Source organism: Malaclemys terrapin, chromosome 21, assembly GCF_027887155.1.
Source record: "Malaclemys terrapin pileata isolate rMalTer1 chromosome 21, rMalTer1.hap1, whole genome shotgun sequence".
In the NCBI taxonomy this organism is placed as follows: domain Eukaryota; kingdom Metazoa; phylum Chordata; order Testudines; family Emydidae; genus Malaclemys; species Malaclemys terrapin.
This window is the reverse complement of record NC_071525.1, coordinates 8,086,899-8,098,312: the sequence shown is the minus strand read 5'-3', so window position 1 is coordinate 8,098,312 and position 11,414 is coordinate 8,086,899. Positions and strand designations below refer to the sequence as shown.

Genomic DNA, 11,414 nt, shown 5'->3' with positions numbered 1-11,414 from the left:
TGCTGGGGAAGGCCAGCTTTAATCTCCCCACCCCCCACCAGCATTCCCACCCCGGCCGGGCTCCCGGGTTGACCAGAATGGTGGTGGAGGATCCCAGCTGGAGGAACTGGGTCCCCAGGAAAATGACATAGCGGTGCCCCCCCATGGTCAGCCCCCCGCCCCTGGAATCAGAGGCACCCAGCTCTGGCCTTCAGTGCCCTCAGCTGGCTCTGCCCCCCCCCCCCCCGGCCTGTGATTCTGCAGCTTCCCCTGTGTCTGGCCCCCCCTTCCCAAAGGCCTTGGGTACTCGGAGCTGCTTTTGGTCCCGTTTGGTGAGAAGAAAGCTCAGAGGAGGGACCCCCCTCCACCCCCGCCTTCCAGCTGGGCACAGCGACAGGGCCCTTCTCTTCGCCCCACCCCTACCTCCGGGGCAGGCTCAAGCCCTCCAGCTGATTCCCTAGGGCTGGGCCCAGTCTGTCTCTCCCCCCACCCTGGGTTATGGCGGCAGGAATTCAGGGCTACCGCAGGGGCGGGGTGGATCAGTGCTGGGGGGGCTCCTTTCCTCCTCCCCCCACTGTTGATGAGGCAGGGCCGAGATTACAGGTGAAACGCCTGTCCCCCCTCTCCCCCCCAAACTGCACGCTGCTGGTGGGGCTAGGCGCAGCCCAGGGCCGATGGGTGGAGGCAGGTTCCGCCGATCGGGTTCGTCCTTCCAGCTGGCAGGTCAGGCGCCCGGGATGAGCTGCAATGGGTGGGGGAAGGGGGGGGGGATGGGCCAGGCAGGGGCAATCTGGGGGCTCCCTCCTCCATTGAGCTCCAGACCTGGGGTGGGGGGAAGGAGGGAGGGGCGGAGAAGAGAGAGAGGGAGAGTTAAAGGCACCCCTGGCCGCACAGCTCCAGCCCAGAGCGTGGGGGTCGGGTCGCAGGCTGGCACGGGCACAGAAGGGCACCAGCCGGGTTTGAGTACCCCCATGCCCCAGAGAGGGCGCCATTTAGACACGGGGTGGGGTTGCCTGTCACCCCGCTGCAAAGGGTGGGCTGGGACTTTGGGGGGTGGGTGGAATGAAGGGAGGAAAGGGTGATGGGTAGGAGGGGACACCAGTGTGGGAGGGAAGGGGACTATGGCTGGGTTAGCAGGTGCTGCCGGTTGGCTGAGAGTGGCACCCCAAAGCTGTCAAGGGGAACCAAAAGTTGGAGTAGCAGGGGGCTGTGAGTTGGCACCGAGGGGCATCAACAGAGCTGTGCGGGGAGGCGAGCCGAGGCCTGGGAGAGCAGGGGGCTGTGGGTCAGGCGTGAGCGGCATCAGCAGAGCTATGTGCAGGGGCCACGGCTGCAACTATTTGAATATTCCAGTTGAAATCCAGGGATTCTCCTCTCCCCCGGGCCCCCTGCCTGCATCACCCCTGGCCCCCAGGCCGCTGACAGGGGCTCGTCTCCCCGAGGGGCTGGCGGGGTGTGGGACCAGCCAGCTCGGGCCTGACACCAAGCGGCTCGCCGGCTGCAGCGAGAAGGGGTTCGGCTCTGCCTGGGCTCCGATGGGCCTTAGCAGCTGCTCGCTCCATGGGACCAGGAGCCGGGGGCCTGGGCAAAGCCAGGGACTGCTGGGGCCCTGCCCTGCTGCTAGGTGGCCAATCGTGCGGCACGTCCTTGGGCCCCCCACACAGCCCAAATAACCCCGCCCCTCCGTCCTCCTGGCACCGCCCTGAGCTGCAGGGCAGGCTGAGGGAGCCCCCAGAAAAGCCTGGACCTGCTCCCAGGCCTGCCCCAGCGGGGACGCCCCTGCAGGAGCAACCGGCATCACCCCAAGCGCTGGGCCCAGGGTGAATCCCGCCGGGGGCACTGGCTGGCTGGTGGATCCTCCCAACAGGGCTAAGACATCTAATACCGCAGCCCCCGCCCCCATAAAACCCAGTGCCCATCTAATACCACCCCCCCCCCCCGTATTCACCACCATGGCCTGCCAAGGGCCACACAACGTCCACCCCAAATGTAGCCCCCTTGGTCGAATTCCCAGACACAGCCGCCCGCCCCCCCCCAGCACTGCACCAGCTCCCTGGGCACCTCGGGTTGCTAAGTAACAGCCAATCAGGACTCTCCTGTAGCAAGGCTGCCAAAGGGGGTGCGGGTTGGGGGGAAACCGCTAGAGCCATGCCAGGGATGGAAGGGCAAAGGGGGGGGAAATGTGTGTGTGTGGGGTGATGTTGGGGTCAGCTATAGTAGAGAGGCTCTGGGAAGGGGGGGGTGGGGGGCCGGAGCTGCCACTGCCAAGCCGGGCACATGGGCGGGGGGCTATGCCTTCTGCCCCTTGTCCACTCAGCCAGCACTAGCAGCTGTCAGCTGGGGAGGTGTGGGGGGGTGAAGCTGGCCTGAGTCTGCGGTGTATGGCGGGGGGGGTGAGGGGGGCTCATGCCCAGCCACAGCTGAGTTGGTTAAACCCAATTCTGCACTGATCTAACACGTGCCCCTGGGGCTTACAGACCCTGCCAGTCCTAGGAGGTGCTGGTAAAAGGGGGGTACAGCCCACCCCGGGCAATGGGGCATCTCTCCCCAGGTCTGTTCAAGGGTACAGCCCCCCCCAAGCTATTCTCTCAGGGAGCTCCCAGCCTGCAGTGCTGCAGGGCATCTGCTGGACTCATGGCCACCCTGTTCTTGGGGGTGGGGGATGTCTTGGGGGGGTTGGTTCCAGAAAGGCCAAGGCCTGGCCCAGCAAAACACCCATGGGTGTGACCCTCTGCCAGGCTCTGCACTGACGCTCCCCTGCCCTGCGCCCACACCGGGAGGGGGGATGCTGGAGCCCTGAGGGATGGTTCATTAGAAGGCTGGTGAGGAGCCACTCTTCAGACCCCTCCCACAGCCGGGGATCGAACCCAGGCGTCCTGATGCCCAGCCCCTCCCCCAATCACTACAAAGCCTCCTGTGTGCTGCTCACTGCATGACATGGCTCATGGTTCCCGTTTGACTCTGATGTCATTTGGACCTGAGAATCCCCCCCACACACACCTCCTCCTCTAAACGTTGTGCAGTGGTGCTGTGCAGTTGTTATAACCAGCCCCTGTGTCCCACTCCAGAGGCAGCTGCATTTTACTAGTGTGTGGGGGGGTGCACTCTATATAAACAGCTGCCATACCCTGCCCCAGCATGGCTGCATTGTAGCAATGATGGCCTGATCCCCTCCATAAACAGCGGCCATGCGCAGCGGTGGCTGCGTGCTAACAGTGGGTGCGTGAGCTCCGTGGAGCCAGCTGCAGTACCCCACCACGGAGGACATACCCCACTCTCCTACGCCTATTCCCTGCACGGCGACTAGCGGCCTGGGAGACAGAAAGGAGGTGGTGGGTTTCCTACTGTGCCCAGGTAGCCCCTGTGCCGTGCTGCTGTGTTGGGAATCCAGGTGGCAAAGAGGGAGGCAGAAGGGACCCCCCCCCCCTCCGGGCCTGCAAAGAGGCACTTTAACTCCCCCAACACACACACACACACGAGGCGCAGCAACAGGCCCGACCCCAGGTCAGCTAAGGCCAGGAAACAAACAGCAAACGTGACACAAGCAATGACCCAGCGACCAACAAAAAAATGTTCTAAGAGATGGGGTGGGGAGTCAGGGGGACAATCAGACCAGAAAAATAACAGAGGAGGGACTGAACTAGCGACTAGGACAAGAGGACTTGTACACTGGTTTGGGTTTCGCAGCTGGTGAGGGGAAGAGGGTTTTTTTTTTATTTGGACCGGGGATTTCACCGAACGAAAACTACTGTCCACTGAGACCACCAGCAAGAGAAAAGACCTCACGGCACAGCCAACCACCGCTACGGCACAGGGACGTCATGCACTCGCTAGCTCTGCTCACATGACGTGGAGCCAAACACCACCAACCACAGGGGACAAGGAAGCGGAAGAGTCCCGCGAGCGAGATCAAGATACAACACTTCGGTCGGTCCAGCGGATGCAACTTACAAGGGGGCGGTGCTACGGCTCTTGTGACAGCGAAGGATGGCTAGCGACAGAGGCGTCTCAAGATATGATTGGTAACCCTGCCGGGGTGGGGGGTTAAAGCAGCAAAGAAAGAAAACGGGATTTGGGATTTTTTTGTTTTTGTTTTTAAATAAGAAAAGGGAAAAGGTCAAGTCAGCTCTGTCTGTAAATCACCTTGTTTCTTACACAGTAAAAGAGACACAATATGGTTTGTTTCGGACCATTCCCCGCCAAACCCCTGCCCTGGGGATGTCACCGCCGGGAACTGCTGTGTTTTGCTCTGTCGTGCGTCCGGGAAAGTGCAAAGCCCCGGCACTGATTGGGGGAGGCCAGGGTTGGGACCCCGTCAAAGGCCTGACTCGCCAGAGGGCTCAGAGCTTTGATGGGGGGTGTCTCACTGGCTGCTTTGCCAGACGTCGGCCCTGGGGGGAATCTAGTCCTGGTTCCACTGAGCTGTCGGCTGACCCAAGACAAGCCACTTCTCCGGGCCATTTCCCCTTTGCCTAGACAGAGCTCTTTGGGGTGGGGGGTGGGGGCTGCCTTTCCCTCTGGTCTGCAGCCTCAGCCTAGGGTTGCAATACAGAAAATAGCGCTCTCATGGAGCTGGGTGTTTTGGGTCTGTCCCAGTGCCGGGGGCGGTGTGTGGGGGGGAATGTTGGAGCTCGGAGAGGGGCTGATGCCTGCTAACCCTAAGCGGGGGCCGTTGCCTCGCCCCACAGTCACTCGCTGGTCCATGCTCACTGGCCTTCCAATCGCTTCTCCCTGCTAATCCGCTTGCCTCCCTTTACCCCGACCCTCAGCTGGTACCAGGCCTGATGGGCAGCGTGCGAGTGATGGGGCCCGGGTCCTGTGGGTAGCAGAGGCTTGGGGGAGGGAACCTGTGAGCCTCAGCCCCATGCCCCCCCGATTCATGCCCGAGCTTCCTTTTTTCCCAGCAAAGGAGGAAAAAAAAGATGAAGAAAAAAAGAGAACGAGAAAATAAACTGATGGGAAGGAACGACACGGCTGATGGGAAACGGGCATCTTCATGCCACATGCAGCGGGCGTGCCTCATGCCAGCTGGTTGGCTGGTTACCGCACCGGTGTGTGTGGGGGTGCACGGCTCTGGGGGGGGGGTGCAGGGTTCCGGTGCTAGCCCGTCCAGGCCCCGGGCACTGCACCCTGTGACCAGGTTGCGCCAGCAGCTCCAGCGGGCGGAGGGAGAGACACAGAATATGGGAGTCAGGGACTTGTCTGAGAATGGCCCTGGGTGAGATGGATAGGATGCTGGGGGAATGGGGTGTGGGCATGCCAGGATCTCGGGCTGGGGGGAGGGACTGGGACCAGGGCGGGTGAGGCCTCCACGCTAGGCCTGCTGTCCGGTGGCAGGGTGCAGGGACCACGCTATCGGCCAGTGGCACGGAGCCCCAGAGCCGGGACCCATGTGCACTTTGGTGGCCTGATCTCACCCCACAGGAGCGGGATCAGGTCCCTGCTTCACTCCCCAGGGGCGGCGTTCTGCCCCATGCTGGCATACAGCTGGAGCAGCCAGGCTCCAACTCCGGCTCCCGGGCCTGGAGCAGGGGAATGAGGCCTTTGCAGGGGCTGAGCTGAATCTGGTGCTAACCGACGGGGGTGACTGAGAGATGGGGTCAGCAGGGGCTGGTTTGTACCCCCGCCCCCACTGCTATCCCAGCCCCGGGCTCCCCCTCTGTGGCTGTCCTCTCCTCACCAAACTGTTTCGGACAAACGTCTGTAATCCAACCCACCCCGTTCTTCCCAGCAAGCGGCTCTGTCCCAGTGCCCACGTTTCCCCCTGCACACCGAACACCCAGAGGCTGGCGTTTCCAAACACGAGGTCCCAGACCGAGGCACGGGGCGTGACGCCAGAGGGAGCTGCGGGTTCTCTGACCCCCAGGCCGTTCAGTCAGGAGGCCCAAGCCTGGCTCGTGTTTGTAAATTTCAGCATCAAGGGCACCCCTCCCGCTACCCCCAAGACTCCTCACCCTGCAAAGCAAACCCCATCGGCTTGGGCAGACTCCCAGCCACTGGGGACCCCCTGGTCCCGGTCTGTTCAGCCTAGATCTCCCCTGCCTCCGCTGACCGAGGCCCAGCAGAACACGAGCCCAGCCGGTGAAGAGAGAGCACAGGGAGGGACTGTGGCGTTCTCTAGGCACCGAGAAACAAAGGATGGGCTTGCAGAGAAGGGCCTGGGCTGGGACCCAGAAGACCTGGGCTCAAATCCTTCCTCTGCTACAGATTTCCTGTGTGACCTGGTCACATCACTTTGTTGCTCTGTGTCTCAATTGCTCATCTGTACAATGGGGTCAATAACCCTGCCTCTCCCCCAACTCTTCGTTTGTTTAGACCATAAGCAACTTGGGGCAGGACCTGCCTCTCACTGTCTGTGCAGCACCTGACACAACAGGGCCCTGACCTCAGCTGGGGCCTGTGCAGTGCTCGGCATGATGGGGGCCCTGATCTCGGCCAGGGTCTGTGCAGCGCCCGGCACAACGGGGCCCTGATCTCAGCAGGGCCCTGTGCAGCACCTGGCATGATGAGGCTCTGTCCTCAGTCAGGGTCTGGGCAGCAACGGGGCCCCGATCTCGGCTGGGTTCTAAGAGTGAATGCAATGAGGATTACAGTAAATCCTTAAAGAAATGGAGCCTGCCACTGCGACGCAGTTAAATCTGGCCCCCATGCTGTCCCTCTGTCTCTTTTATGTGCAAAAAAGAAACTCAGGTCAATGACAAAGACGCCACGAAACAAATGAACAAGCAAAAAAACCAAACCAAATCAAACCGATGCAGAACGAGACACAACCCCCGTGAGCCGCGCATGGAGAACAGGTATCAGAACAAAAGCAGGATACGTTCACGTGCCACAACACACACAGACACGCACAGACCCCGCCCCCTGCCCCACGCTACGCCGCGCTGGGGGTCTTCACCTGGCTGAGACAGGGCTCTGCGCAGCACAGCCGGAAAGAACTGCTAGCAGGAGGTTATGTTCTTCTTTCTTAAAATACAGGGTGAAAGTCTGTTATACGGATCTCTAAGATAGACGGGGGTGGGGTGGGGGTCGGGCTACATGTGCGACAGCTATGGAGATATCGTGCATTATTTGTGGGGGGAGTGGGGGGGGGCGCATTATTATCACTGTTATTTTAATGCTTGATCTGGTGGGACTTTGTCGTGTTGTGGCTTTTCCTTCCACCCTGCATAAAGCCTTCAGGGTCATTTACTCCCCTGGCGATTTGGCCAATGGGGTCTTTGGAGCGGGACAGTGGCTCATTCTGTGTCTGTGCAGCGCCCGGCGCACTGGGGCCTTGATCTCAGCGGCTAAATAGTAATCCCGTGTGTGCACGCAGGAGGGGTGCATTTCTGCCCTTTGCTTGGGGGGGGGAGCTGGCGCAGCTTCGAGACACTTGGTTATTTGAACGGCTCGATGAACAGGTCAGGGAGCGGCTGGTTGCAGGTCTCCTGCTTTCTCGCTGGCACGGGAAACGGCGCGGCAACTTTGCAAGCAAAATGTAAGTTTTGTCCAAATGTCACATGTTGCCACGTCCCACATGCCCTGATTCCAGCCAGAGCTGGTCAGACAACCTGTGTGTGTGTGTGTGTGAGAGAGACATAGGGGCATGTATGTGTGTGTGTGTATATAAGCATGTGTGTGTACATATGTATGTGTGCCCAAGGGCATGTGTAGCTGTGTGTGTGCAGTGTATGTGTGTGTGAGTGTGTGTGTGCCCGTGTGTGAGTGTGTGGGGGGTGGGGTGGGTGCCTGTACACTGCATGTGTGTATTTATATGTGCGTGTGTAATATATGTGTGCCCTTGAATGTGTGTATGTGTCTCCACGTGTGTGTACATGCGGATGTACCTGTGTGCCCGCGTATGTGCGTATACGTGTGTGCGTACGTATGCCCATGAGCCTGTTCTGTTCATTCCCTCTGTGGCATCTGGCATTGGCCACTGTCGGCAGACAGGATACTGGGCTAGATGGACCTTTGGTCTGACCCAGTGCAGCTGTTCTTATGTGTATGTACACATCTGTGTGTGTGTGTGTGTGTGTGTGTGTGCAGGAATATATGTGTGTGCCCGTGTGTGTGCCCAGCTGCATGTGTGTGTGCCTGTGTGTGCTTATGTGTGTGTATCTGTGGGGACCTGTGTGTGCCCACATGCATATATGTGTGGTCACACGTACCTATATATGTGCCCATGTGCATGTGTAAAGGTGTGTGCCTGTGTGTGTGTGTGTGTGTGTGTATCTGAGTATGCTCGGGCATGTATCTGTATGTGTGTGTGTGTAGCTGTGTGTGCGCTTGTGTATGTGTGTATAGCTGTGTGTGCCCATGTGTGTGTATCTGTGTGTGCCCATGTGTGTGTATCTGTGTGCGCCCGGGTGTGTGTACCTGTGTGTGCCTGTATCCGTGTGTGTGGATTTTTGTGCCTGTGTGTGCCTGTGTAGAGGGGGAATCACAAAAATGCCATTGAAATTGGTCGGGGCGCACTGAGGACAGTCCGCCCCGGTTGACAGTCGCGCTGGGAGCAGGGGGACCCGTCTTCCACCATGGCCCCCGTACCGCACCCCCCATTTTTCCGGGGCCCTCGGCTCAGTCCTGCCCAGGGCTGGGGGCTGTTGCCCTCTTGTGGCCAAAAGGCCCCAGGGCTGTACACCCTGAGAGCGGAGCTGCCCAGCGTTACCCCAGAGGGCTCTGTCCGGCGGGAGGTAACACAGCCAGGGCCTCACCCCCACTCCCATTACGCAGAAGCTCACCAGCCCAGCCTGCTGTGCCCCCCCCAGCTGTGTTTGGGGGTCCCTGTGTGTGTGTGGGGGGGCAGGGCACCCACCTGGGGCCTTAGTACGGCCGGTTGGCGTCTTTCGGTCGCTTGAGCTGCACTTTCAGGCGCTTCATGCCGATCTGGAAGCCGTTCATGGCCTGGATGGCAGCCTGGGCGCTGGCGGGATTGTCAAAACTTACGAACCCTGGGGAGGGGGCAGGTGGGGGGCAGAGAGAGGGGGTGGGCGCCGGGGAGGGGTAGAGAGGCAGGGGGAGAGGAGGGGGGCAGAGAGAGGCAGAGAAGGCTGAGTGGCCCTGGGAGACCCAACTAGCCCTTTGTTCATGGCTAGGGCAGTACCCCCGTGGGTGCCTGGCTCGGGGTGGGCAGCTCCGTACCCGGAGGCTCAGCTTGGCACCAGGGCTGCGGTATGCCCAGCTGCCCCGTCCTTGGGGGCCAGGAACCCGGGATCTCCTCCCCGAAGCTCGGGTCTGGGGGCATCTATCAGTGGCAGGTAGAGGGTGCCTGACGCAGGGTTTGCTCCCCGGTGCCAGCTGCTGTGGGTGACAGGAGATGGGGCTAGGAGAGCCCTGGTCTGGGCAGATCCGCTGGGGAAGCCTCAGCATCAGCCCCTGTCTACATGAGGGGTCGCAACAATCCTTTGCCTGGGAGGTCGGCCCCTCGCCCCGGTGCCCACTGGCTGAGTCGGCTGCTCAGCGGGCCGGCCACTGGCCCACAATGCAGCAGGAAGGGGCCGGGGAAGCCCATTGGCTGGCCTTACCGAAACATTTGCTCTGATTGGTCGCCCGATCCACGAAGACTTTGGCAGAGATGACGTTCCCGAAGGGCAGGAACATCTGCAGGATCTCGGAGTCAGTGAACTCCTGGGGCAGGTGGTAGATGAAGATGTTACAGCCCTCGGGGCCTGCGGAGAGGAGGCGGGTGAGAGTGGGCGGGTGCTCAGGACACGCCACACCCTTGGATTTCCCTTAGATGCCCCCATGCTGGGCCCCCGTTCTAGATCCCCCCCACACCGGGCCCCTTTCTAGATCGCACACACTGGGCCCCATGCTGGGCCCCCATTCTAGATCCCCCATGCTGGGCCTCCTGTTCTAGATCCTCCACACTGGACCCCCCAGAGCCTTCTGCTCTGGACCTCCCATCCTGGACTCCTCTATACCCTTCACTCTGGATACCCCAGTCTGGACCCCCCCATTCCAGACCCCCCTCGCTCTGGACTCCCTGTTCTAGACCACTCTATATCCTCCAACTGTGGCCCCCCACATCCTCGACCCTTCTAGATCCCACGGCTCTGGACCCCTGTAGATCCAACAGTCTGGACCCCCATTCTAGACCTCTCGTTCTGGACTCCCCAGTGTGGACCCCTCTAGAGCCCCCTGCTCTGGACCCCGTGTTCTAGACCACTCTAGATCCTCTCATTCTGGCCCCCGTTCTGGATCCCTGTAGATCTCCCATGCTCTGGACTTCCTCTGTGAAGTGTTGGGGTCCTCAGGGAAGATGTGGGAGTCCTGAGGTGCACAGTGAGGCAAGTCCATGGTGACCCCAGGCCTACTGAGAGGTGTTGGGGCAGGGCTCCTGGCATTGACAAGGGATGTGAGGGGCCCAGGGGCACAGCTGGGGGTGGTTTCAGGGGGACAGGGTCTGGGGGTGCTGGGGGGATGATATGGGGGGGCGGTGCCTAGGAGGTGCTGGGGGGGGATGATGTCGGGGGGCAGTGCCCAGAGGGTGCTGGGGATGATGTCGGGGGGCGGTGCCTAGGAGGTGCTGGGGGGAGGCTGTGGGGGGTGGTGCCTAGGGGGCACTGGGGGGATGATGGGGTGAAATTGGGGGGGCAGTGGCCCCGGGCCCCACTTACCTTCCCGTTGCTGCTGCTGCTGCGGGGGCGGCTGCTGTGTGAGGATGGCCGGCTGCTGGGGGAAGGCCGGGCTCACCAGCCCGTAGGCAGCGGGGTAGGCGGCTGGTGCAGAGGCAAAGGAGGGCGTGAGCGACCCCTCGGGCTGGGCCTACGCGCCCCCAAGGGGAGGATCTGGGCCCAGCCCTGAAGCCTCCATCGCTGGCCCAGCTCCCTTCCCCCGCTGCTCCCCACTCCCCCTGTCCCCCCAGGCCCCTCCACCCGCAGGGAGCCCCCGCCCCATAGCCTCCATCCCCCAGGCTGCCCACTGCCCCCAACATCCCGGGGGGTGAGGCCAGCACTGCCACGCCCTGGTGCTGCTCAGATCTGGTGCCAGCGCCCGCGACGTCCCACCATGTGGCTACCTCCAGCCCCCACCCCTGCCCGGGGCCCCTTCCAGCGCCCCCACCCCGGGGCGGGGCGCCAGACCTGTGTAGTGCTGCATCCCGGCGTAGGCCTGCTGCAGGGGGTCCACGGGGGCGGCCGGGCTCTGAGCTGCGAGGGGAGACGAGGGGGGAGGGGGTTACCGGGGAGCCCCTGGCTGAGCCAGGGCGGGGGGAGCAGGCAGGGCGGGGGTGGGGTGCGTACCTGGGTACGGGTGGACCCCGTTGGTGTAGAGGGCCTCGGAGGCCGGCTGCCCCGTGGTCTGCGTGGGGACCGGGCTGTAGCCGTTGACGCTGAGCGTGGCCGGGATGGCGGACACAGGGGTGGCGGCGATGGCGGGCGGCGTGCTGGTACCTGCGGGCGAGAGATGCAGTGTGGGGGGGTGGGACGGGTTCTGGGCCCTCCCCCCAC

General features: G+C 61.9%; 1 protein-coding gene across 3 annotated transcripts in view; it reads right to left on the bottom strand.

Moving 5' to 3' along the window:
* Positions 1 to 243: 243 nt before the first annotated feature.
* Positions 244 to 11,414, bottom strand: part of CELF3 (CUGBP Elav-like family member 3) — a 47,682-nt gene continuing 36,511 nt past the window's right edge. For all 3 annotated transcript variants that reach the window (XM_054011434.1, XM_054011436.1, XM_054011435.1), the window contains 6 exons: positions 11,208 to 11,357; positions 11,049 to 11,114; positions 10,584 to 10,685; positions 9,489 to 9,632; positions 8,780 to 8,915; positions 244 to 801 (listed from right to left, as the gene is read on the bottom strand). In XM_054011434.1, coding sequence (XP_053867409.1) covers positions 8,788 to 8,915; positions 9,489 to 9,632; positions 10,584 to 10,685; positions 11,049 to 11,114; positions 11,208 to 11,357 — 590 coding nt within the window. In that variant the 3' untranslated portion in view covers positions 244 to 801; positions 8,780 to 8,787. The remainder of the gene's footprint in view (positions 802 to 8,779; positions 8,916 to 9,488; positions 9,633 to 10,583; positions 10,686 to 11,048; positions 11,115 to 11,207; positions 11,358 to 11,414) is intronic.